The sequence below is a fragment of the Hemicordylus capensis genome, chromosome 4 (assembly GCF_027244095.1).
Source record: "Hemicordylus capensis ecotype Gifberg chromosome 4, rHemCap1.1.pri, whole genome shotgun sequence".
Lineage (NCBI taxonomy): Eukaryota > Metazoa > Chordata > Lepidosauria > Squamata > Cordylidae > Hemicordylus > Hemicordylus capensis.
The window spans coordinates 64265499-64292919 of NC_069660.1; the positions used below are offsets into that span (position 1 = coordinate 64265499).

The following is a 27421-nucleotide window of genomic DNA, read 5'->3' on the forward strand; positions in this document are numbered from 1 at the left end:
AACAACATAAGCAAAGTTTATTATTATTTTAACCTCTTCTTCTAGACTGCCCCCACTTCAGTCATTAAGGAGGAAGGATTTGCTCTCCAGAACATTCCCTACAGTCTAGAAGGGCTCTGAAAGATCTAAAACACATGGACGTGTGTCCACTCCTGCAGAGTCTTTCCAGAGCAAAAGAAATGCTCCAAAATCTAAAGTTACTTGCACAGTTGTGCTCGTGCAAGGGGACAGGGGCACTGTGCGAGTTGTCACGCCCCTACAGACTCTAGAAGTACGGTTTGTCAGCCAGTGCATATAACTCATTTCCTTGTGCAATGCCTTTTTATCCATTTTTTTAAAATGAACCTAGCAAACAGTCTAGTTTTTCAAATGCAAATGGTTGCACACCTTTATTCTTCAGCTACTGAAAATGGTCAGGAACAGAAAGACGTGGACTACTGGCGAAATATGGTGCTGGTGCACTCATGAAATGTTACACCCACATTCATCGTAAGCGGTAGTGTACCTCTATAACATAACGGGACCTGGGGAAAAATGTAAGTAAGTAAGTAAGTAAAACTTTATTTTGGTCGTAGACCAGCAATACAAGAATATTAAAATAATAATGATAATAACAATAATAAGATGATCATATAAAATCAGACTACATTTATACGCATTTGGCATATTATATAACAATATTTGGCCACGATATGAATAACATCCGGATTAGGATTAGTGAGCAAATAGTTTAAATAGAAATCCTCTCCACGACCCGGAAAATTTATCAAAAGTGGGGCAATTTGTTGGCGTCTTATGTCTCTGTAATATTCACAATGCAGTAAAACATGAGCAGTTGTTTCAACGTTACCAGATCCACAAGGGCATAATCTTGATGTGTATGGTATACCCTGGAATCTCCCATGGAGCACAGCTGTTGGGAGAGCATTTACACGGGCAAGTGTTAGAGCTCGTCTAAATTTTGGAATTAAAATGCTACTTAGATATGTAGCAGGCTTGAGCTCAGTGCACTGGCTACCTATGTAGATGCTACTCGGTAACTTTGCATGATCCATCTGCAACTCCACGTCATGGATACGTTGCACAATTTCTCTTCTGGCCTGATCGAAACCTAATCTAATAAAATCATCATGAGAGAATCCATATAATAGAAGTTTTTCTGTAATTGCCAATTTCCAATTGGATTTAAAGGAGTCTTCCAAAATTAAATGCACTAAGCCGACTTTCATGAAAACCAATTTTAACCAGTAGAGTATGATAGATCTCCAATAGTGTGATTCAAATCTAACGGGGAAAAATGTGTTTTTATTAGTAGTTCAGATTGATTAATCAGAAGATATCATGCTTTTGAGCTACAACTTGCAAAATAAAAAGGACAATAATTGATTACTATTATTCTTGTACTGTAATACAAGTATTTAAGGCATTTCTGCCCTTTCTGCCTTAAAAATGGCTCCCAAGGCAGCTTATAAAAGAAGATCAACATAAAATTAAAAAAAATAATATATTAAAACAGTTATAAAGGACAGCCAACATGATCTACCGTCTGCCATTGATGGAAGGAGGGCTGTGGATCTAGAACAACCCTTCAGTGTCTCTGTGATAAACACTTATTTGCACTGAAATGTTTTATTTAACCTTTGTGGGGTAATATACTAACAGCATAACATCTTAAAGTAATTCTCTTTTAAGTTTATACAACTAGCTGCTGCTGCAGGAGCAGTGGACTGGTCGCCCCTAGATTTGGCTACAGGCCCCACAAACTGGAAAGGGGATTAGATCCACACTCCCTCTCTGTGAGGGGGCTCTGGCTAAGCAGACTCCAGAATTGGCTACTACAAGTGTCTGGCATTCAAGATCATTTCAGCCTTGGAATGAATCTAAACTCCCCTCTTTCTCTTGCAAAGAGAGATAACACCTGCTGTTAACGAAGCACTCAGGCTAGGAAGGGAAGGCAGATAAGAAGGGCAACAACAGACTCCATTACAATAGGGATAAGTCAGTGATGTAACTTTGAAGAGGCACCCATCAAAACTCTTGAAAGAATTGTTGGGATGGGAAGCCTTTCCCAGCATAGGATATTTTTTAAACGCACCTGCACCCTCCAGTTGTCCTCACAATCAGCCTTGAATCCATAGGCAATTCACACACATTCCTAGCCAGGAAGGACTAAGACACAATGAGGCATTCCAAAAAAAGGTTGTCTGGGCTCCCCTGTTCAGCAGAGCAGGACAAAAGACAAGTGCCCTCAAGGGACGTTTTGGGATATAAGTATCTCTAACCCAGTGTGCTTCCTTGTGTATTACTAGAAACATCTCAGTGTTCCCTTGTGCCTCTCACTCTGGACCCCAGCAGACTGCAACAAGAGACTCCAGCAGACCACCTTGGTGTTCCTCTTCAGGACAGGTGATTTAGCCTCTTGCCCGACTCCTTCAGGGCTGAATCTATCCCTTTCTCTTATTTCTGAGATCTTGCCCCTCTATCTTAAAGTACCTCTCTAGCCCACCTGAGAATTTACACATAATTTGGAACTTTAAGCTAAACGTGCCTTACAATAGTCTGTTTCTTAGCATATTTGTAGTGCCTTTAAACTAGGGCCACATAGTAATTTAGTCTGATTTTAGTTTTAATAAATTCCTTTTTGATTTAATTCAAACCTCTCTCTCAAGCTGATTTTCTTGAGTTCATACAATTGTACAACTTAAAGCTGATTGGAACTGTCTCCCCTTTTGAGCTACATTCCCCACATTCACCGGAACTAGGGGGTGCAGGCTATTCACCCTCGAGGCAGTTTCATCAACAGTAGATAAAAATACACCTTTGTCTTGCAAGGGAACAGACTTGCGCAGACAACTGGAGAGTGGGAGGCGGGGAGGGGGGGAATCATTTGCAAGAAATGGCTTGGATTAAAAAGCATAAAGCAAATCATGCTTTCCCACAAGCTTAAGAAAGCAACCAACTTTAAAAGAAACATAACAATAGGTCTGGTGTGAGGTAGTGTTGCTTTGCTATACGATATGTGAAACATCACCAAAGTGGAAATATATCCCTAAGAAGCAAGTCATCCTTTCAAGGATCTTGGTTTACTTACTGATTTTAATGATTTTTTATAAAGTTTCGAATACTGTTTTAAAGTGTCACAACTGCTTTGTTTGATGGCAGAAAGATTTAAAATATTCTGGAATTGAATCCCTGTCCATCATTCAAGCTTCATTTTCTTTCATATAAAAGGAGCAGTATGCTAATTTAATTTAATTTTTTTTTTTGCATCCCATGTTATAACTCCAGAATGGTTGGGTAGAAGGTTCTCAACATTTATATGGAATTAGCACATGATGGTAGCATTACATGTGTGGATGTTCAAGGAGCTCAGTCACCTATTGACTTTTAATGATCTTTTAAAGGTTTTAATTAAAAAAAATCATTAAAAATCAATATGTGGACTGATATCCTTGAACATCCATGCATTTAATCCTACAATCATGTAGAAACATCATATGAAAAATTCTGAGCTTTCTGCCCAGCCATTCAGGAGTTATTAGCTTTCTCAAATGAACATCCAGCAGTGAGGGCTGCCTGGAAATGAGCTCCAGAGAGCTCCCGGAGGAGGTGGCCCGTACTGGCCCGAAATTGTTTGGGGGGACTTGGAGTTGGGGTGGGACCATCTTATTTGTGTATTTATTTTTCTGTGTAAACCGCTTTGAGAACTTTGGTTGAAGAGTGGTGTATAAATATTCATAGTAGTAGTAATAGTTTTTGAGTTTCCCATTGATTCCTATGAGGAAATGATTAAAGTCAGATTTGCAGGTGCAGCTCCCGCTAATGGTGGGCAATGTTTATTGCACACACTTGCTCATTTGTACTTACGCCCCTGATTGCTGGGTGAGCAGTGTTGCCAGGGCAACAAGTGGAAATGCTGCTCAACAATAACGTCAGAGTGGAAGTTAAAGCACTGCCTGCACAAGCACACAGATGTCAGTGCTGTAAGCTATTTAAAGGACATGAGGGGAGCAAACAAATTAGGAGAAAGGTCAGAACTGATGGCTTGGTTTCCAAAGGGAAGGGAGCAGAGGCAGGGAAAGCCAGCAGGACAGGGAGCTGAGGAGTATAAGGGTGACTCCATAACCCTCTTCCTTCCCCCTCTCCTTTCTGAGGTCAAGTAATAGAATGTCATTTCTAGGAGGTGGAGACTAAATCAAACTAACTTGTACCTGTGCCTGGAAATATACCAAAGACTCTTCAAATTTCTGTCATTCTTTTTTGAGAAATTACTTACCAGCTATCAATATGCCGATGAACATGCCTAGAAGTTAAAAAAGAAAAGATGCCAATAAGCAACTTTAGGAGACAATGGTTTCTCATGATATAATTGTGTTGAAAGTTATAAACATATTCATATTCTCCAGTACAGACGATGTGTTGAACTCTGGGGTCCACATGTATCATGAGTTTTTATATTGCAGATACAGTAAATAGCACATAATATTTCAATGTAATTCAAATAAATTATATATCGTTTCAATGAGCAAAGTGGGTTCCAAACTGCATCCCTCATTCCCAGTTGTCAGAGTTGTTGCTTTGACAGGGCTCCCCAACAACTAAACCTGTACTATGCAACAGTTTGCTCAGACTAAAGAGCCAGACCAGATACAGCATGAGCTGGTCTTGAATAAGTCTTTAATTAATGATATGGGAGATGGGGTCTTTATTAGTTCCTCAGATTACCTGATCTGGCTCAGGACAGAAGCTACTCTGCAGTGTACAACCTTCTGCAGCAGTGATAATACAGAACAGCAAGGATGAAACCTATAGTTTCCTCTCCTTGCTAGCTGCCCTTGTGACATGGGGAATAAAACGTCTATGTCCTGCTGCCAGAGAACGCAGCTTGAGACGTCTAGGCCTCAGAGAGTTGTCATGATGATAAAAGAAAGAAACTACATATGCTACTTGGGGGAAGGATGGAATGAAAATATGTTTTGACAAGTTTTACACTTGAGTCAGCTTTTTGAAAATTCATTATTCATGAGGATAGGCCCATTTCACCACCCTACCATGCACCTATTTGAGCTAAGAAATGGAGGAAAAGCAAAAGGCAGACAATTTGAGAACTATAGAATGATGGCAGTGGGGATATGCATGAATCAATTTTTGCAATTTGATTCACAGTCAAATCAATCGGCCAGATTCAACTCAAATCTGCAAACTGATTCGAGTTGGATTAGATTTGATTCGGATTCAAAATGATTTGGCCCACCTTTAAAGGTCTAGGGGGCACTAAAGTGGGGTGGTGGGTAGGGCCCCATGCGTGACACCTACCACCCACATTTCAAGGCAGTGGGGCACTCGGTTGAATTTTTATGATTTTTTTTTTTTTAGCTTTTAGTGATTTTGTATATTTCCACCATAGGAAATAATGGGAATTCAAAGCAGCCCTAGCCTGAATCTGCAGCTTTCATTAAAAGGAGGAGGAGGAGGAGAGCTCTAGCTCTTGTAGAAGTGGAGTTATGGAGCAAAAAGTGCGGTCACTATTTTTGAAGTGTTTAGGCTCTTTGGTGTATAATGACTTTTCCTCATCAGGAATCTCTATGAGGATTTATTACACACCAGAGAGTAAAAAATTTAAAAATTCCTAAAAAATGAACAGTAACTCACTGCCTTGCGAGTGGGTGGGTGGGAATTAGTGGCATCCCATGTGCCAACTAACCCACACACACACCCCACAACCCGCAAGGAGTCAGTGTTTTAATTTTCCCCCATTTAGACTCTGGTGTGTAATGAAGCCTCATAGGGTATTATTAGGAAAAATCATAACACACCAAAGAATCTGAACACCTCAAAAATTCCTAAAATATAAACTGAGTACTCCACTGCCTTGCTGGTAGGGGGTAGTTGGCACATGGGGTGCCACTAATTCCCCGCCCCCGCCCCCGCCGCAAGTCTGTGGAGTACTTAGTTCATTTTTAAAGGAATTTTTGAAGTGTTTAAACTCTTTGGTGTGTAATGAATCCTCATAGGGATTAATTATTAGGAAAAGCCATTACACACCACCAGAGTCTAAACACTTCAAAAATAGTGACCACACATTTTGCTCCATAATTCCACTTCTACAAGGGCTAGAGCTTAGCTTTTTTTAAAAAATGAAAGTTGGAAATCAGGGGGGATAAATAAGGGAATCTTGAATCTTGAATCAATTTGAATCGAATGGGGAGATTTGATCCGAGTTCAAATTTGACCAGGAGTGTCTGGGCAGATTCGTTTCAAGGTCGAATCACTCTATTTGAGTCGAATTGAGTCAACCTTGACTTGGTTCGCACATCCCTAATGGCAGGTAATGCCATTAGGTAACAATAAGCAACATTAAATGTCTATTAAAAGCCAGTAAACAAGGACATCTGCCAGACTTTCCAGCGAGGTGTGTGCGCATGAGGGGGAATTGACACATATAAAGGATGCAAGTAGAAATTAAAAATCCTGTCCTTTCAATTATTTTTTAAACATTGCTGGTGTTTTAATTCCTAAACATTAGGAGTACAGACTTGCCAGTAAGGTTCTTTAAAAATCTTCACATAGCCAAAATCCATTGCTCTTATAGCAGTTCTTCAGAGGACCCCAAAACTCAGCTTTGCCTGACCTTTTCCTTTGTGCCTGAGCTGCAAGGCCTACACCTTTGAAAAAGGTGTGTTTAAAATTTGATTTGAAAAAGGGTGTTTAAAACTGCCACTTTGATATTTAAGGAAAAGCAGTCCATCTGTAAGATCAAATAGGAAATGGCAAATCACAATCTCTCTACCTTTCCCTGTACGGCAGCACCCCAGCCAGGAAGCCCCAAGGTCTCTTATCCCACAGCACCTCTTTCTCTCAGCATTGCCACTTCTGGGAGCAGCAAGGGAAGTGTAAGAGCAACAGTAGGCAAGCAGATGTTCCTTCCTCCTCTGTCCTGCTCACTGCACAGAAATATTCTTAGCAGGATACTGCCTTGCTTCGCAAACTCTACCGTGAAAATGAATCAAATGAGGAATGGCAGACAAATCCTACTCAGAAAACCCACACAGAAAAATTAGCATACAGTCTCACTTGGCAAACCATGCTGTGAGAAATTTGAAAATGAGTCAAATGAGGAAGGAAGGTAAGTAAAATCCCACTCAGAAATACCAACATAAAAATTGATAGCAGGAAGATACAGCCTCATTTGACAAACCCACTGTGAATAATAAAATATGTAGGAAAGTGAGTTAGGCACCCCAAGATTCAAATAAAAACTGTGAGCCAAATTCCACACAGATATATAATGCTAGTGAATGGGATTTAATAATACAAGTTTTAAGGGAGTTCCAGCCCCCCACCCAACAAAGGGGGGGGACGACTCTTGTTTCCAATCTAAGCTCTACCCAAATAGCTGAGTTCCCACTCTCGGAGGTCATTCACACAATCAAAAACTGTGATCTTGTGTGGAAGCAAGGTAGGAGGAAAAGCTACCCAAGTTTTCCTTCTACCTTGCTTCCACACAACTGGGAGCACACTCAGCTCCCAAACCTGTGTGAATGACCTCTATGCATCCCAATCAGATCTTCTGGCTCAAGGCCCAAAGTCAACTCCTCCACTATAATATATCGACATCACAGTTGGGAGGATCAGACAACAGACAGGGTCAAAAGTGAGCTCAGGAATATTTTAGCAAGTTCAAGAACATGTCTCACTTTAAGATCTTATCTGACCACGTGAAAGATTCTGCACATATGCTACAGGACACAATTTGCAACCTTCAGAGGCTTTAGAAAAGAATATCTTCAATACAGTTCATCTGAAATCAAACTGTTTCATAAGACTACACCTCTTGGAAGTATCAGCTTTCCACTCCCAGAGTTCCAGTATTATCTCATCCCATGAAAAGGGGGTTCAAAAGAGGTAAACCAAGAAGGTGAGGGGTCTGGAAACCAAGTCCTATGAGTTGAAGGAGTTGGGTATGTTTAAATTGGAGAAGAGAACATGAAGTGGAAATATGATGGCCATTTTCAACTATCTAAAGAACTGTCACAAGGAGTGAATGTTCTCTGTTGCTCTTGAGGACAGGGTAGAACCAATGGGTTGAAATTACAAGAAAGCAGATTTGGGCAAGAGATTAGGAAAAAAAAAATATCCTAACCATAATAATAGTGAAAGTCCACCTCATGCAGTGGTAGGTTTTCCTTTGCTGGAGGTTTTCAAACAGAATGGATAGCCAACTGTCAGGGATACTATAGGAGTTTTCTGAACAGAGCAGGAGGTTGGATTAAAAGTCCCTTCCAGTTCGAACATTCTATGATTCTAGAGACTTTTCAAAGGGCTTGAAAATCTGAATCCACCAACTAAAACACCAGCGCTACTGTAGAGCCTATTGTCAGTCCCAATTCAGCTCATAGACAAGCCCTCTGAATCACTGGCCATGATGGACCTCCTCTGTTGAAATTTATCTTGCTTCCATACAACCAAAAACTGGGAACACACAGAGTTCCCAAACCAGGGTAGAACAGTTTCTGATTGTATGAATGACCCCACTGACTGCTTAAAGTTAACCCTTCCCTGCTGAGGGAGGGGAGGGATCTTATAAGTTTTACCATTGGTTTTCTCCATTCTGAGTCTTTCCTTCTTAGCTCTTTCTCATTATGGCACCCTGCACACTCCTACTTCCTTAACTCTGTCCTCCAGTTGATATGAGAAAGAGGCAAGGAGGAGGGACTCTCAGCACCACAATGGGATAAAAAGAGCAGGTGATGGCAGGGGGAGAGATCAGAGAGGAGAAAGAGGTAAGGCTTTGAAAACAGCTCATGAACCTTGAAACAACAATCTGAACAAATGGAGGGAAAGGGAAAGTGGGGGCCAACAAAAAAGCAGGATAATCTACTTCTTCCTTTGCCCCCTACGTCTTTTTCTCTGTGTTGCAATTGTTATTTGAAGCTTCCCTTTGGCTCCTTTCTCCTGTTGGCCAGTTGGCTACTTTGCATCCCATCTGCAACTTTGGAGGGGAGAAATAACAGGATGGTGTCCAAGCAGCATTATTGGCTCAACACGGGGTGGGATCCCCCCCACAACTCTGGAAACCCATGGCAGTAGGTATTTATTAAGCTAACACTTACTCAAGAAACAAGATGGACCTTTAGGTGACTGTTCTGTTTCCATCAACATAGTGAAGCACAATAATTTTTCACACAAATAGGCAGACATTCGAGAGCAACACTATCCTATCCCCCAGATATATACAATAACCCAGCATAGTAATGCAGCTCATGTAGCTGGTAAAGAGCTCCTACTAGTGTCTCATGAAGTTGGTGTACATGGTAAAGGAATCTTAGTAATGTCTGGTGTAGTTCGTGGAACTGGTGAAGGGTTCCTAGTAATACCTGTTAAAGCTGGTGAAGGGGTAATCCGTAGAGATGTGACTGATGAAGCTGGTGTAGTTGTTTCTTCTGTTGAATTTCTTGGTGAAATTGGTGCAGCTGAACACACACAAATATTTGTAAATAGAAAATACTTAAATATTTCCCCAAGCAGAACCTTTGTTCCCAACTTTCACATTTGAGTACTATAATATTATTCAATAATAATATAAATCTCCAGGCATGTAATTTATTTGTTCCTATATCTACTGTTTATGTAAGTCTTATCTACTGTTTAAGTAGATATGGAATTGATGGGAACCATCAGACTAGTTATAAGATATGACTATCATTTTTCGTATTTAAATGATGAAGCTGAAAAACAGGTTGCTTACCTGTAACTGATGATCTGGTAGTGATCCGTTGACATCCATTAGAATGGGTTCTGCGCGTGCGCGGAAGCCTCTCGGTGTCGGGTTCTTCAGCTCCTCTTCGGCGCCTGCACCCCGCCCCATGTGACCACGTGGCTATTTAAGGCGGGAGGAAGTGCAGGCACCTCAGTTCCTTGGAGACCGCCAAAGCAGTCAGAAGCAGGTAAGTTCTACTATAGCCAGGTAAGTGCTACTGCGGAGGGGAGGTTCGGGAGGGTCTAATGGATGTCAACGGATCACTACCAGATAATCAGTTACAGGTAAGCAACCTGTTTATCTGGTTCGTGATCCGCTGAATCCATTAGAATGGGTGTTTAGCTAGCTCCAAAAGGAGGAGGGAACAGTAGAGTTATTGTAGCACCCTTTTGAGAACAGCTCTCCCAAAATTCACCTCTGCAGCAGACCGCAAGTCTATAGCATAGTGCTTTATAAAAGGTTGTTCAGAAGACCACGTTGCTGCCTTACAAATGTCCTGAAACGATATGCCAGACAGATGAGCAGCAGAGGCACCATAAGCTCTAGTGGAATGTGCCTTGATAGAGCCCGGTGGTTGAACCTTCTGTATCGAGTATGCCAGATGGATGGTTTCGACTATCCAGTGGGACAGTCTCTGTCTGGACAATGCTCGTCCCTTGTTTGCTCCCTTATAGGCGACAAAGAGCTTCTCCGATCAGCGGAACTGTTTTGTTTTTGAGAGATAAAAAAGAAGAGCTTTTCGAACATCCAAGGAATATAGAGCTTGTTCCAACGGGGTGTTTGGTGACCTAAAGAAGGTCGGAAGCACTATGTCTTGGTTGATGTGGAAGTTCGATACAATCTTTGGTAGAAAGGTGAGGTCCGGCCGGAGGAGAACTTTATCCTGGTAGAACCGGGCATAAGGAACATCCATGCGAAGGGCTGTGAGCTCGCTCACCCTTCGAGCTGTGGTGATGGCCACCAAAAAAGCTGTCTTAAGTGATGCCAGTTTTAATGTTGTGGAATGCATGGGTTCGAAGGGTGGCTCCGTTAATGCAGAGAGGACCAGTGAGATGCTCCATTGCTCAAGAGGCTTTTTGACAGGAGGGTACAGATTAGTGAGGCCTTTCAAGAAGCTCTTACATGAGAGATGGGAGAACACCGTCTTCCCATCCCAGCCTGGGTGTCGAGAAGAAAGTGCTGCTAGGTGTACTCTGATTGACATATTCAATAGCTTTGCTGACTTCTAGGAGGTCAGATAGAGTAGGACCGCACGGATTGAGGTCTCCTTAGGGCGGAAAGCATGGCGAGAAGCGTAGGCGGCAAATTTTTTCCATTTGCTAGCATAGTTCTTTCTTGTAGATGGCTTACGCTGATTCAGCATGATACGCTTCAACAGTCGATCTTCCAAGCTGTTAGTTGTAGAGTGAGCACTTCCGGATATAGAAGGCGCCCGTCTTCTTGAATCAGGAGGTCTGGGCGGTTTGGAAGTCTCTGATAAATCGTAGCAAGTTTGAGTAGATGTGGAAACCACGCTTGGCGGGGCCACCACGGTGTTATCAGGATGCATTTTACTCGGCCTATCAGAAGACAAGCCACCACTCTGCTTACCAGCGGCAATGGTGGGAACATGTAAGTCCAGTGCGTAGACCAATCCATCTGAAAGGCATCTCCCAAGGATCGTGGGTCGTGGCCTGCTCTCGAGCAGTACAGTCTGCATTTTGTGTTTTGCGCTGTAGCGAATAAGTTGAGATCCGGGTGACCCCAGAGAAGGAATATCTTGTATAGGTATGCGTCGTTCAGTTCCCATTCGTGCCGGGTTTCCGTTGAGAATGAACGACTGAAGCCATCCGCTAGTATGTTGTCCTTGCCCCTGATGTGGATGGCAATTGGGGTGATGCTGTTTTTGATACACCAGTGCCAGATTTGAACACTCAGGGCACATAGTGACCTGGAGATTGTCCCTCCTTGCCTGTTCAGGTAGGCAATGGCGGTCGTTTTGTCCATCTGTAGTTGTACGACTCTGCCTCTTAGCATCGGGGGGAAGGCTTTCATGGCTTGGAACACTGCCAACAGCTCCAAGAAGTTTATGTGGAACTGGTGTTGAGGCCGGGTCCACAGACCCTGTGCTGTGGTGGAATTGCAATGTCCTCCCCAACCTTGTAGCGAAGCATCTGTTGTGACCCACACTGACGGGGTCTGTGTCTGAAACAGCATTCCTCTGAGTAAACTGAAGTCCTTCATCCACCACGAGAGGGATCGTAGGATTGGTAGAGGCAGACGGAGTTGCATTGTTGGGATGTCTTTGCATAGGCAAAAGGAGGACAGGAACCACAGTTGCCGTTTTCGCATTTTCAATCAAGTGTATCGCACTGTGGACTTGCAAGAGGCCATCAGGCCTAGTAATCGTTGTATCTGATGAGCTGATTGTATTGGATTGCTTTGAAATCCTTGAACCATTTGCACAATGGTCCGGTAGCGATCTTGTGGCAAGAACACCCTCCCCGCATTTGCATCTAGCATTGCTCCAATATACGAAATTGTGGATACTGGGGTCAGGTGAAACTTCTTCCAGTTGATTTGTATCCCCAGATCGGGAAGGAGGCTTATTATATATTGAATCTGCAGAAGTAATTATTCTTTGTCTCTAGATGTCAGGAGCCAGTCGTCTAAGTATGGAAACAGCTTGAGGCCCTTCGTCCTTAAGTGAGCCACTACCACTGCCATGCATTTGGTGAATACATGCGGGGCCGTGCACAGTCCGAATGGGAGGACTTGATATTGATACAGTGCCGTTCCTACTGTGAACCTCAGGTACTTTTGGTGGGTTGGCCGAATCCCTATATGAAAATAAGTCTAACGTTATAAGCCAGCGCTCCCGATGAAAGCAGTGGTAGGATGTCCTGTAGCGTTGTCATTCGATACTTTTTCACTTGGATAAATTTGTTTAGATGCCTGATTTCCATGATCGGTCTCATCCCGCCATCTTTCTTCGGGATTTGGAAATATCAGGAGTAAAATCCTTCCCGACGTCTTGCCCATTGCACCGGGACTATCGCCCTTTTGAGTAGAAGTTCCTTCACTTCTTGAAGTAAGGCAGGTGATGCCTTGGTGAAGTGAAGCCCCCTGAATACATGTCATTTTTTGAACTCTATTGCATAGCCTGAAGTGACAATCTTTAATACCCATCGATCTGATGTTATGTGGCGCCATGCTTGTGCATGACTCGCCAATCTGATGTTGTTGTTGGCTAATAGACCCGGTTCATTGATAGAATGGGCTGGGTGGACGAGCTCCCTGATGTTCTGGGAGGGATAACAAGGCTGAGAGAGCAATAGAGGAAGAGGGTGCGATGTGCTGTCTTGAATCTCAGGGCCGCTGTTTGTTGCCCTCGGTTTATTTACCGCGTTGTGTAGGGGTATATTTACCCTTTTGTTGACCGGGGCGTTTGCCATACGGTTGGTAGGTCTTTCGAAAGTCCTGGCGGTCCTGTGGCTTGTAGGATGCGCGGGGGCGGAAGTAGTTTCTTTGTTTGTTAGGGTACGAGGTTGATGCAGAAGAGGTGAATGTTTTCGCCGTAGATTTCGATTTCTTCATCTTCTCCATTGTAGAATCCGTCTCTTCTGAGAATAGGCCCTTCCCATCAGATGGCAGGCCCTCTATCTTGTCCTTCATGTCTTGGTGTAAGGATGCAGATCTTAACCAGGCATGACGGTGGAGGGTGATCGCAGTGGTGATGGACCTCAATTCTGATTCTCCCAAGTGTTTAGCGGTGCTTAATTGCTGACACGTGAGGTCTCCCGCTTTTCGTAACGTTTTACGAAAATGCAGTTTGAGCTCTTCCGGAGATAAGGTTATCAATGTCCCTTTCTAAATTCTCCCAGATGCAATAGCTGTATTTTGCCATACAGGCCGAGTAGTTAGCTACTTTAACCAAGAGACAAGAGGTGGAGTATAACTTCCTTCCCATGACGTCCAACTTCCTGCCTTCTTTGTCCGCAGGTGTGGTATGTCGGCGGCTAGATCTAGACGTTGTGGCACAGTCAATGACTAATGAATTTGGTACAGGGTGCTTGAATAGATAGGCACTATCTTGTTCTTGCACTCTGTATAGACCCTTGGTGTGGTTGGTGGAAGCTGGTGTGGACGTGTGTGGAACCTGCCAGGCGCATTGTGCGGCATTAGAAATGATGGGTAGCAAAGGCAGAGCCACTGGTTGTGCTGACTGAGACCTCACCATAAAGTTGTAGACTGGGTCATCAATGGTTTTCACTTGTGAGGATAGGTCTAAACTCAAGGTTGCAGCCATTTGTTTAATATGCGAGTGGTATGCCTTCAACTCCTCCGTTGGTGAGACGTGGGCAGGTGTGGCCACATCAGGTGAGGGATCAGCTTCGACTGTCTCTGTGTCAGACTCAAAATCGGAAGAGCCATGATGACTGTCATCTGATGCCAGCTCTGAGGGAGAATTTCGGGAAGGAGCACCTCTCGGCGACGGAGGGAGGCATGCAGGTGGGGCATCCATCTGGACTGCCACTGTAGCAACTTGTTGTGTGGTTTGCATCGATTGTGTAGATGTAGACAGCAGAGTCTGTGTGGATATAGTAGACAACATTCGCCTTTGTAGAGGAGAGGTAACCCCTCTATGGAGTGATCGTATCGTCAGATTTGTGGTAGATTGAGGGATCGCAGGGGCAGACATGGCCTGTCTCCAAATACGATCCTCTTTGTGATCATAATCCATTCCAGGTGACGATGCGCCAGGTAAAGCCGTTTCCTTGGATGGGGAGACTGCATGAGAGAACCCGCAGGTGTGCCAGGGGGCTGTTGTGGCTAATTGTGTAGCGCCGTCATCTGGTCGAGGAAGAGCTGGAAATGTAGACGGGGTGTTTGCCACAGAATCCAGCACTGTCAGAAGCGATTGGGTTGCCAAAGCAGTGTCGCCATTATTGGAGAGGTCGGCATCCTCAACTACGAAAGTCATGGGAGCTCGAAATCGAGGAGTTACCGAGGTGATATTTATTGGAGTATTCAACGCCGAGGGTTGGACTCACTCTCCCGATGTCGACGGGGGACCTTATCAGAGTTGGTGCTAGTTGTAGGGCTCGAAGACTCGGAAGCGGCAGAGCTGGGAGTGGAGGAGAAAACGAAGCTGCAACCTTCGATATCAACGCTTCTATCGGTATCGAGGCGGAGGTTGATGTAGCTGTCTCAGCCATTGGTATCGAGGAGTCTCTCGGTGTCGAGAGCAGCTTCGGCATCGACGTTTCAGTCGATGTCGACGTCGATGCCACGACCGGTGAAGGCTTATCGTGCGTTGCTGGTGGAGACGCCGATGGGGCCGATGGTGTCGAGGGTTTCGATACCGACACGAAGATCACATCTTGGACAGCCTTCAGCGACGGAGTCGAGTCCGATGTTGATTGTTTCAGCGTCTTTTTGGCGGGCTCTCCAGTCGTCGCCATTTTGGAACCCGACCTTTTCGAGGATTTATGGGTTTTTTTGATGAGCAACGGGGTTTGAGACTGGGTTGATGCCAGGGTCCCCGAGCTATGAGCCTGAGGAGACTTTTTTGAAGCAGAAGAAGGCGCTGCCAAAACATCTTCATAGATAGCAGCCCTCAAACGGAGTTCTCGATTTCTTCGGGTTTGTTTGGAGAAGGACTGGCAAATACTACAGGAGGAGGTAACATACGCCTCACCCAAACAGAGTAAACACAGATTATGTGCATCTTGTGAGGGCAATTTTGCTTTGCACTTCTCACAGCGTTTAAAGGTCTTTTTTCCCTTAGGGGTATCCATAGCCAGAATAAAGTCCGTTACTCACAAATCTGTGGTCGTTAGCCAGTCCAAAATCGAAGCCAAGTATCAGAACGGAGAGAATTTTCAAAGCCAAAGTACTTTACAGCAGAATCGTTAAGCAGTCCGGGTCAGTCACAGTATAGCAGTCCAATCAAGCATCAAAGTAGAATCGCAAGGCAGAGGATTAAACAAGAATTCCAGGTCAAAAGTCCATAAAATCTGTAGTAGAACGTTGAAGAATTGAGGAACCAAACGAGGAGCCGCAGAAACCGTGAACCGATTTCCACAGCAGTCGCAAAGGAACTGAGGTGCCTGCACTTCCTCCCGCCTTAAATAGCCACGTGGTCACGTGGGGCGGGGCGCAGGCGCCGAAGAGGAGCTGTAGAACTCGTCACCGAGAGGCTTCCGCGCACGCGCAGAACCCATTCTAGTGGATTCAACGGATCACGAACCAGATCTGAATGATGAAGCTAACACTTACTCAAGAAACAAGATGGACCTTTAGGTGACTGTCCTGTTTCCATCAACATAGTGAAGCACAATAATTTTTCACACAATAAATAGGCAGACATTCGAGAGCAACACTATCCAATCCCCCAGATATATACAATAACCCAGCATGGTAATGCAGCTCATGTAGCTGGTAAAGAGCTCCTACTAGTGTCTCATGAAATTGGTGTACATGGTAAAGGAATCTTAGTAGTGTCTGGTGTAGTTGGTGGAACTGGTGAAGGGTTCCTAGTAATACCTGTTGAAGGTGGTGAAGGGGTAATCACTAGAGATGCTTCTGATGGAGGTGGTGCAGGGATAATCAGCACATTAGTTTCCGATGAAGCTGGTGCAGTTGTTGCTTTTGTTGAAGTTCTTGGTGGAATTGGTGCCACTGAACACACACAAATATTTGTAAACAGAAAATACTTAAATATTTTCCCAAGCAGGTCCTTTGTTCCCAACTTTCACATTTGAGTACTATAATATTATTCAATAGTATTTTTTAGCCCGTTAATAACGGGCGCTAGCCTTTCCCCCCTCTCTTTATGGGGGCCGAGCGGAGGCCGTAGAAATTTTAAATAGAAAATGCTGCCCCTGCCGTTGCCGCCGAACTCCCACCCTCCCTCCCAACTTCCGACACCACCTTACCCCGGCCCATGTCAGTTGGGGGGGGAAGTCCTTAACTGAAGAGGGAGAGAGAAGCTTGCAAGCAGTGCTTCTCTCTCGGCAGAGCCTTTGCTCAGAGAGGAGCACTGCTTGCGCGCTCCTCTCCCACTTCAATTAAGAACTTTTCCCCCCCAACTGACATGGGCTGGGGTAAGGTGGTGTCGGAAGTTGGGAGGGAGGGTGGGAGTTCGGCGGCAACGGCAGAGGCAGCATTTTCTTTTTAAGATTTTAATGGCCTCCGCTCGGCCCTGGTCCCCGTCTCCCCGGTGCGGTCTCTGTCTCTCCTGTGGCCGAGGCGGCGGCTCTGCCACCGCCTCGGCCAATTTCCCCCGCCTCCTCTTCCCCGGCTTCACGGCGGCCGCTTCTGTCCTTTCCGCGGCCGGGCGAAGCCACCAAGATGGCTGCCTGGTGGCTGTGTCCGTTTTTGTCTCGGCGCATGCTCTGCGCATGCCCAGAACAGGCCAGGGAGGCACGGACACACGCTTGGTGTCCGTCCACGGACGGACACCAAGCGTTTAATTAGAGAGGATAATATAAATCTCCAGGCATGTAATTTATTTGTTCCTATATCTACTGTTTAAGTAAGTCTTATCTACTGTTTAAGTAGATATGGAATTGATAGGAACCATCAGAATAGTTATAAGATATGACTATCATTTTTCGTATTTAAATGATGAAGCTGAACTATTTTAAAATGACATACAATTGTTACTGTTTTTATGTACAACACATCTTGTCAACCCTAATAATACAGCCAATACACTGGTTTGAGTCATGTAACTGACATCCATTATTATACTCCTGCAGCAATATTATTAGAAGATAATATATTCTTACTTAATCATTAACACTGAGCACTCTCTTATTCCTGCAGGTTTGGGGGGATTTTTTTTGCGATCTGAAGTAGGTTATTCAGTACTGATCTCTATTATTTTAAATCACCATTGCAGGAAATATTGCTGAATCCCAAAAGCAAAATGCTATCATGCAAATATTACAAGATTTATTAAGTAGACACCCTAAATATAACCATGTACACCACTCTGGACTCCTTGGAGGAAGAACGGGATATTAATTGATGGATGGATTAAAACACTGTTCTTCATTGTAAGGCCCTGGGCTAATAGTGGCCCCCATAAACCCTACATACGGCTCCTGGATAATTTATTGAGTCTCCCAGTACTTTCCTCCCAGAGCTCATAAGAGAAGTCTCTGTCTCTTTTAAAGCCCCCCCCCCCCCCCGCCGCCCCATGGTGAGAAAAGCACACTACTGTGCAGAGGTCAGCACAGTGGGGAATGGCTCTCATATTGATAGCTTTTTGCAAATTGGCCCTTGCTTGAAAAACATTGAAGATAACTACATTAAACAGAGCAAGAAATAGGAAATGATACACAGTAAGACTTGTGCTGCAGTTCTAAACAAATTAACATGGAAGTAACTGTTACCAATTTCAGTATTAGAATTTATATTCCAGATTAAGTGCTGTAATTCACACAAGAAGAATAATTCTAACCTTCAAAACAAACTGATTTCCCCCGCCTAAATACAGTTTGTTTGTTTGTTTGTTTATATATATAAAATTTGAGAGAAGGTGAGACACATACGGATACAGGGATCTGAGATCAGCATCCAGACACGGCGCAAACATATAACACGATCTGGTTCCTGTGGACTCTTTTTAACAAAGCCTGGTTTGCATATGTATACAACACTAGTAGTCGAACGAACAATAGGTGGAAGGCTATGCTTTTCTGGCTCAGAGTTCGATAGCTTCGGCAAGTCTTTGATAGCACATTGACCTGGGAAATTTTAAAAGGTGAAGTTTACTGATAGTGTTACATAACAATGGCGGAAGAAGGATTTTGGTTTTTACAAACATACCGTATTTTATGGACTATAAGACTCACTTTTTTCCTCGAAAAATATCTGCCAAAATTCAGGAGCGTCTTATATGTTTTAACAGTTTAATATGTTAAAACTCTGAAAAACTGGATTAAAATTAAGGTGCGTCTTATAGTCTGTAGCGTCCTATAGTCCGTAAAATACGGTAATTGTATTTCCAGTGCAAAACTGGTCCGGAGGATAAGGACTATAACCAACAGTAATGAGACAATAGCAAGAATGCAAACACGAAAGGAGGGAGAGTGCTGGTGGTAGCTGGTGACTTGTCCCCTTAGCTAAGCAGGGTCCACCCTGGTTGCATATGAATGGGAGACTTGATGTGTGAGCACTGTAAGATATTCCCCTTAGGGGATGGAGCTGCTCTGGGAAGAGGTTCCAAGTTCCCTCCCTGGCATTTCCAAGATAGGGCTGAGAGATATTCCTGCCCGCAACCTTGGAGAAGCCACTGCCAATCTGTGTAGACAATACTGAGCTAGATGGACCAATGGTCTGACTCAGAATATGGCAGCTTTCTATGTTCCTATGTAAAGTGCTTTACTACAAGTATCTTTGTTTGTTTGTTTGTTTTTGCATTTATATACCGCCTTTCATTAAAAGACAACCCCAAGGCGGTTTACAAAAGTTAAAACATACAATAAAAGGCAATAAAAACATCAAGCTAAAAAATATAAAAACATATAAAAAACAGGCATAAAAATAATACAACAGGTAAAAACACACAGAAGCAGCAGTAAAAACGATTATGTAAAAGCCTGGGTAAAAAGCCAAGTTTTTACAAGCTTTCTAAAAGCCATGATGGAGTCCGAGGAACGAATGGCCACTGGGAGAGCATTCCAGAGTCTAGGAGCAGCAACAGAGAAGGCCCTGTCCCGAGTGCACGACAGCCGGGCCTCTCTCATTGTCGGCACCCGGAGCAGGGCCCCCTCAAATGTCCTCGTCAAGCGGGCAGCAACCCTTGGGAGCAGGCGGTCCCTCAAATACCCCGGGCCCAAACCGTTAAGGGCTTTAAAGGTCAAAACCAGCACCTTGAATTGGACCCGGAAACGAACCGGCAGCCAGTGTAACTCTTTCAAAATGGGGGTGATGTGTTCCCAACGGGCAGCTCCGGATAAAACCCTTGCTGCCGCGTTTTGCACTAGCTGCAGTTTCCAGATATTCTTCAAGGGCAGCCCCACGTAGAGCGCGTTACAGTAATCCAGCCGCGACGTGACTAAGGCATGGGTAACCGTGGTCAGATCTGCCTTCTCGAGAAAGGGACGCAGCTGGCGCACTGGCCGAAGCCGTGCAAAGGCACCCCTAGCCACCGCCTCCACCTGAGCTTTCAAAAGCAGAGCCGGGTCCAGTAGTACCCCCAAGCTGCGTACTTGCTCCTTCAAGGGGAGTGCAACCCCATCCATAACCGGTAAAATCTCCTCATCCCGATGGCTCTCCTACTGACCAACAGTACCTCCGTCTTATCCGGATTCAATTTCAGTTTGTTAGTCCACATCCAACCCATCATGGCCTCCAGCCCCCGATTCAGGACATCCACCGCCTCCTGGGATCAGATGACAAGGAGAGATAGAGCTGAGTGTCATCCACATATTGCTGACAACACAGTCCAAATCCCCGGATGACCTCTCCCAGCGGCTTCATGTAGATGTTAAACAGCATGGGGGACAAGACTGATTCTTGCAGGACCCCACAGGCCAACGGCCACGGGGCCGAGCAGTAGTCCCCCAGCACCACCTTCTGGACCCTCTCCCAAAGAAAGGACCAGAACCACTGCAACGCAGTGCCTCCAATTCCCATACTCGAGAGGTGGCCCAGAAGGATACCATGGTTGATGGTATCGAACACCGCTGAGAGGTCCAGCAGAACCAACAGGGACGCACTCCCCCTGTCTAGTTCCCGGCGTAGGTCATCCACTATCTTGACATTTATGTTAACAGGACAGCTGATTCTCACTTCACATTCAAGGCTAACTAGCAGGACCTTGCAAGGCTCACAGTAGAAGCCCCAATTAAAAAAGCAGGTATGTTCTTGTAAAATTCCAATTAATTTTGCATACAAGAAGTAACTGGCAAATTGTCTATTCACATTTCTTTAAAGAAAATTACAGGTCAGTACAGATGGAACATTCCTAATTCCTAACCATAGGAATGGGATTGCACACTCCCTCCCACGTGCAAAAATCCCCTTTCCCTACTATGGTTTGCTTTAACTATGGTGTAGGAACTAAGTGTACACTGGTACTAATCAGAGCTGTAGTGCACGCCTGACTGGTATTCTCTGCAGTGTTAGAAATGTGTGAACGGGACTCGTGTTTATGGAAGAGGCTGCATCAGGGCTCAGCCTAGTGGGTTGCCAAGCAGAGAAATGGGTGTGGAGCAGTGGCATTCCATCTGGTTGGGCCTGGGGGTGGATGGAATATGAGCTGCAGGTGTGGTTCATTCCCACTCACAGTGCCCTGGTGGCTGCACTCTCCCACACCTCACTCACCCCACTACATTAACTCCAGGTGCAGAAGATGGCCATTTCCCCCAGTCCCTGAATCTGGCAAACCACCAGTCTGCATGCCTGGGGTTAATGTGGCAGCGGGGGCAAGATGAGAAGAGTGGGTTCAGTCTGCACCTGCATCTGGATGTCATTAAAAGTTAGGTTAAAAAATAGGTCTTTAAGACTCCTCTGAAGGCCTCCAAGGAAACTAATCCTCTTATATCCACAGGGAGCGAGTTCCACAACCTAGGGGTGACAACTGAGAAGGCCCGATCCAAGGTCATTACCAGATGAACCAGTGGCACCTGAAGATGGACCCCTCCTAATGATCTCAATGATTGGGGGGCGGGGGATCTTGTAGAGAAAAGTATTCTCTCAGGTAACTTGGACCTAAGCCATTCAGGGCTTTAAAGGTAATAACCATAACTTTGTACTTTGCCTGGAAACCTATCGGCAGCCAGTGCAACTGTTTAAGAACAGGCATATTGTGGTCTCCCCAGGATAACTTGTTTTCTGCCCCTATGCCCCATCCAGATGGGCCGCTACTGTTGCAGAGGGAGGGAGGGAGGGGAAGGGAAGGGTTTTTTGCTACTCTTTCCTCCCTCTAAAAGGATTTTTTGTCTTCAGAAATATGTGCCTGAAGGCTACATAAATTTCAAGGATGTATTTCGGCAGTCATAAAGTCCATTTGGAGGAAGGAGCAGTGAAAATCCCTCCTCCAGCTCCCTTTGTGCACAATCCCTGCTCAGCAACACACTGGGCTGTTCTCTGCTGCAGCCTCTTCTGTGGACAACACCTCTCCTGGCTACGCAGTTCTTGCACTGTCTGTGCAGAATGTCAGCCACTATTTATAAAGCCACTGCTAATCCTGGCTCAAAGCTCTGCTTACAAGGGCAATATTGGTTAGCATTAATCATAGTAGCAAGGCATCACTCCCTCTACATTCACCTTTTACTTTAGCATAGCAACTGGGGGAAAGTTAGTCCTCCTCAGTGAGCCAGACTTGGACCTTGAGCCTGCAGGGACAAATCCTTAAATGAGGTGTATAAAAGTACTGAAGCATTAACGAATCACAATTTAGATAGACACGGACAATTTTCATTAGCATAAAATGAAGAGAAGCTGAGGGCGGGGGGAGAGCTGACTTGGACTGTAACTGCCCACTGTTTCATCTAGCTCAGTATTGCCTACATTGACTGGCAGCTACTCTGCAGGGTTTCAAATGGGACCTTTCCCATCCCTACCTGGAGATGCCAGGAATTGAACTTGGGGCCTTCTGCATGCAAATCCTGCATTCTTCCACTGAGTTATAGACCCATCCTACTACAGAAAAATAGTTTATTAACATGGCCAATCTAATGGCTACCTAGCAAAATATGAATACCAAACTTGATAACTTAGAAATTATCAGGTAATTATCAGGCTGAAAACATAAATGGTCTTCACCAACATGACAGGAACTCAATAGTTTGTGGAAGGTAGCTTACTGGGTACAGTTTACTATAGGCTTCAGCATTCTTTATTTTGGTCATATGACAGTTGAGAACAAAACCAGGAGCCTGGACTGAGATTTCTTCATGATCAATGTGGTCATTTAATTGGTTAATATCTCTATACAAAGGGATATATTGCTAGATGCAGAGTACAATAGCCTTGATTTGTTCACTAAAGACGGAATATATGGACATTCTCATCCATTTATCTGACCCATTTCTAGTATACAATATTGTCTAATCTTGGGGGGGGGGGGCATTCTCAGGAGCCCACACACCAGTGGCAGCTGGTGACTCCTGGGACTGGGTGGGTGCCAGGCAGGACAGCGCCAGTGGGCAGTGCAGGGGTGGAGTAAAAAAAAGAAAACCCACAATATAGTTTTTCTCTTTCACTCATGCCTTTTATGCTTCCTATGCCTCTTATGCTTTTATGGCCTCATACTTTTACAGCCTTTAGAGTTTTACAATTTAATTACTTTGTACTGCAAGACTTCCAGTCTAATATTTGCAGTTTATCTTTTATGCCTTTCATGTATTTCATGCCTATTATGCAATTAAAAACCCTCTTACTGTTTGAAATCAATCTTGCCTTGCACCTTATGCTGGTCTATGACTGTAATAAAGACTGATTAATTTAGTTAGCATGGGTGTACAGATTGTCCAGGCTAGCAGTTCCACATGGACAGCTGCGTAAGATAATAACAGGGAACCTTTTTTGAGAATACTGGTGTTTCCATTTCTAACACCGTGCAGAGCTGGAAGGTGCCATCTCTGGACACAGCCCAATTTAATTCCATTTTTGAACAGGAATTCTGCCTGACACACAACCACTTCAGCGTAAAACTGTAAATGAAAGGAACAGCACAGCAAGGTGATGTGATGGGACCACATCAGGCTATGAAAAGTAGTATTGCACCTCATTCCGACTGGTGTACTGCAGACCTGAGCCAACTCTGCAAATTGCAAATGGGTGGGGTGCTGGACAGTTCTTTTGTTTGCAGACTGGATTTAATGTTTGGCTTTGCACTCATGACTATCTCATCTTAAGAGTGACACAGGGCAGCTGCTCCTAGTAGACAATGGAAAAATCTGTAACTGTACTGTTGGTTGTTTTGGTGGCACTATGTCCCACCCCTACGCCTCCAAAGTAAAAATAAAGGCAGAAGTTCATATTCCTTCCTGCACAGGTCTTCGTTTGTAGGGAAATTTAGATTTATTTTTTTCAATTTTAAATGTTTTAAATTGCCCTGAAAAACCTTTTGCTGCTGAAGGATAAGAAACAGAGCATCCATATTATCCCTACAATGTAGATGGTGTGTAGATGAGGCTGAGAACAAGTGGCTTATGATGACCCTGCCATGTGAGATCCATAGAATCCTGGCTTGCAGAAGGGGAGGCAAGACAGAGAAATATTAAGCACATATACAAGAGGGAAGTTTAGGTCAAGTAAGTAGCTTACATACTGTATTTTGCTATACTCTTAAGACCTCCAAATTGTAGATGAGGGAGTAGAGGGGAACTGAGGATGAGGGAAAGTGGCTTCTATGACAACTCTAACAGGCCACCCAGAGCTATTCTATTAGGACCACATTGTACGTGGCAGGTGTGAGAGTTATTAACCTTACATTATACAGTACATGACATGAAGCGAGCTCTGAATTTTATTGCTGTAAGAACCTGGTAATGTGGTCCAGTGTTGTTAACCCTGCAGAACCTAGTGGGTGGGGAGTCTGAGACGTTATAACTTTTCTGACAACCTTATAATGTAATCAATGAGGCTATTCACATGCACATGCAAAACTGGACGAAGGGAGCCCAGCCTGGTTTTGCACACACAGGGGTACCACCGGGATCAAGCTGATCCCGGTAGCACCACAGCGGCAAATCTGCCTATGAAGCCTGCCTATAAAACAAGGTTAAGGGAGCGAGTGCTCCCTTAACCTTGTTCTTATGATTGTCTGTCAGTCATGGCTGCAAGCAGCCATGGCTAGCAGACTCGAGGAGGGGAGGGGAGATCCCCATAATGCACCGCATACTCGCGTGGTGGGTAATTGGAGCTCAGGGGGAGGCAAAGCGGAGTGATGCACCCCAGCACCCTGACTTTCAGAGCTTCCAGCAGCAGCTGGTGCTCATCTTGGCAGGTAACCCACCCGCCCAGGGAAGGCAGAATGAAAGTCTGCCAGGAGGTAAGCTCTTTAGGGCTTCCTCCCCGCAAACCCTGTAGCCCTTTCTCATTGCTCCCGAGAAAGGGCTCAATGTTTTTTGTCTCTACATTACAAATGGGGGTACTGAGAAGAGTGTGTTGTGTAATAGCAATAGCAATAGCACTTACATTTATATACCGCTCTATAGCTGGAAGCTCTCTAAGCGGTTTACAATGATTTAGCATATTGCCCCCCAACATTCTGGGTACTCATGGGTAGTCTAACATTATTAATCCCATGTTGTATACAGAGTGGGGAGGGCTAAGCGGCTTTTCAGACAGACCTGTAGCATACTCCAGCATTATAAACCCCATATTATACACAACAGGTGTAGAGGAGAATGGATTTTCTACAACCCTGTAATGTAATCCCACATAGTTAACCCTGTATTGTACACAGTGAGGCTATTCCCACGATCAGGTGATTCCGGGCTAGGAGAGCCTAGCCCGATTTTGCCTGACCGTGAGAACCACCATGCTTGCAGGCGAGCCTGGTGGCCTCCAAGCGGTTAACCCGCTTAAGTAACCCTCCCCTAAGCCCATGTTAGCTGAGCGAACGCTCTGCTAACCCAGGCTCTACGATCGTGAGTTCCTGCAGCGTGGCTCCGCACCACAGCAACTCACGAGTAGATCTGCTGGTAGGCTTAAAAGCAGCCTTCCAGCTCGGGGGTCTTTCCAGCATGCCCTGTGCACTTGCAGTCGTAATGGAGCAGGCAGTCGTGTGGGTGGCTCCGCAAACCCATTTTTAAAAAATCATGTGTAGCCGTGGTGTGGCTCTGCGCCGTGGTTACTCATGAGTAGACCCCAAGAGGGGAAGCAAAAAGCCGCTTCCCGGCTCCGGGGGTCTCTCTAGTATGCTCTGCGTGCTTGCGCAGGGCATACTGGAGCTTCCGGGGGCTGCACGGCCCCTGAACTCCCCAGCCCCCTCCGGCTCCATCACGGAGCCAGCAATCGTGTGGGTGGCTGATCTGGCCGCCCATGGCTCCTGCCCTGCTCGTGGGCTTAGCCCGCTCTCCCCGCTCACTCTTCCAAACTGGGTCTCATTGATCGTAAGGCCCGGATCAGTGTGTATTAGTGTGAAAGTGAATAGCTTTGTACACAACCAAATAATCTAATCCAGCATTATTAACCCCCTCTTTAGAGAGACCCCTAAAGATAGTGGCTCTTGAGACACTATGTAATGCAAATACAGTGTTATTAATTCTACATGGCCTTGGGGTGGAGGCTGAGAGTGGCTCTTAGGAACATAGGAAGATGCCATATACTGAGTCAGACCATTGGTCTATCTAGCTCAGTATTGTCTTCACAGACTGGCAGCGGCTTCTCCAGGGTTGCAGGCAGGAGTCTCTCTCAGCCCTATCTTGGAGAAGCCAGAGAGGGAACTTGAAACTTTCTGCTCTTCCCAGAGCAGCTCCATCCCCTGAGGGGAAATCTTACAGTGCTCACACTTCTAGTCTCCCTTTCATATGCAACCAGGACAGACCCTGCTTAGCTAAGGGGACAAGTCATGCTTGCTATCACAAGAGCAGCTCTCCTCTTCTCCTATGACAGAGTTCTGTCATAACGACTTCAGTGTTATTAAGAGCACATAATACAAAATAGAGAGATGGGCTAAGGATAGAGTTGCTTCTGTGACAACGCTATAATCTAGTCCAGTGTTATTAATTATCCTCTCATTCTATACAGTTCCGGACCGAGAGAGGTGGACTGCAGGGCTGACATGATCACTATTCCGGCTTCACTGGTTGGAAGCACAAGCTGTCAAGAGAATGGATGCTTAAGCACCCAAAACTATGAAAACCTTGCTATATAGCCCCACGGTATTTATCTGACATTACTGGTGGTGGTGGGGAGTTAAATGCAATAACCTTTTAGGTAAACTACTAATAACCCCAATAGAGGGTTATTAACTCTGCACTGCATAAGTCACCTTAAGCGGTACGGTGGGGAAATGCTTGACTAACAAGCAGAAGGTTGCCAGTTTGAATCCCGCTGGTGCTATATCAGGCAGCAGGGATACAGGAAGATGCTGAAAGGCATCATCTCATACTGCACGGAGAAGGCAATGGAAAACCACAGGGCTCTGTGGGCGCCAAGAGTCGAAATCGACTTGACGGAACACTTTACCATAGGCAGGGCAGGGCAATTGCGGCTTAAAGCAACCCTTACTCCTGCGTTATACACAAGGGGGGCGGGGAGTGGAGGCGGGCTGATGAAGAGTCCAACCCTGAAAGCAGCTCTACCGCTCGAACTAAATCGGGCTTAAAAAACCCAAATGAATCAGTTAAAGGGACTTCGACCACGTGACTCTCTGTGGCTCTTCATTCCGCCGCCCCCGGGGAGGCACGAAACGCCTCCCGGGGGGGAATCGGGACATCCGCTCCGAGCGCTTGCCGTGAGGGAAAAGGGCCTACGACGACCCACTGCGGGGGGAGGAGGGAGAAGAAGGGCTCGAAAGACTCCTCCGCCTGCTGGTACCCACCCAGCGACCCCTGGGGCAGCACCACCAGCGCCAGCGTCCCCAACAACGGCCAAGCCCACCAAGAGCCCCTCAACTGGCATCGCATGATGCCAAAACGCGAGATTGGGACAGCCGCCGGGAAGGAGCAACGACTCTCAGTCTCAGTCTCACTCTGCGCATGCGGA

General features: G+C 45.2%; 1 protein-coding gene across 1 annotated transcript; it reads right to left on the minus strand.

The window, feature by feature from the left end:
- Positions 1-358: 358 nt before the first annotated feature.
- On the minus strand, positions 359-27421 carry LOC128322768 (uncharacterized). The gene is made up of 6 exons (XM_053244675.1): positions 27258-27421; positions 18304-18498; positions 16289-16423; positions 9378-9473; positions 4277-4303; positions 359-524 (listed from the first exon to the last, which is right to left on the minus strand). The coding sequence occupies exons 1-6, from the start codon at positions 27340-27342 to the stop codon at positions 508-510; spliced, it is 555 nt and encodes a 184-aa protein (XP_053100650.1). The 5' UTR covers positions 27343-27421; the 3' UTR covers positions 359-507.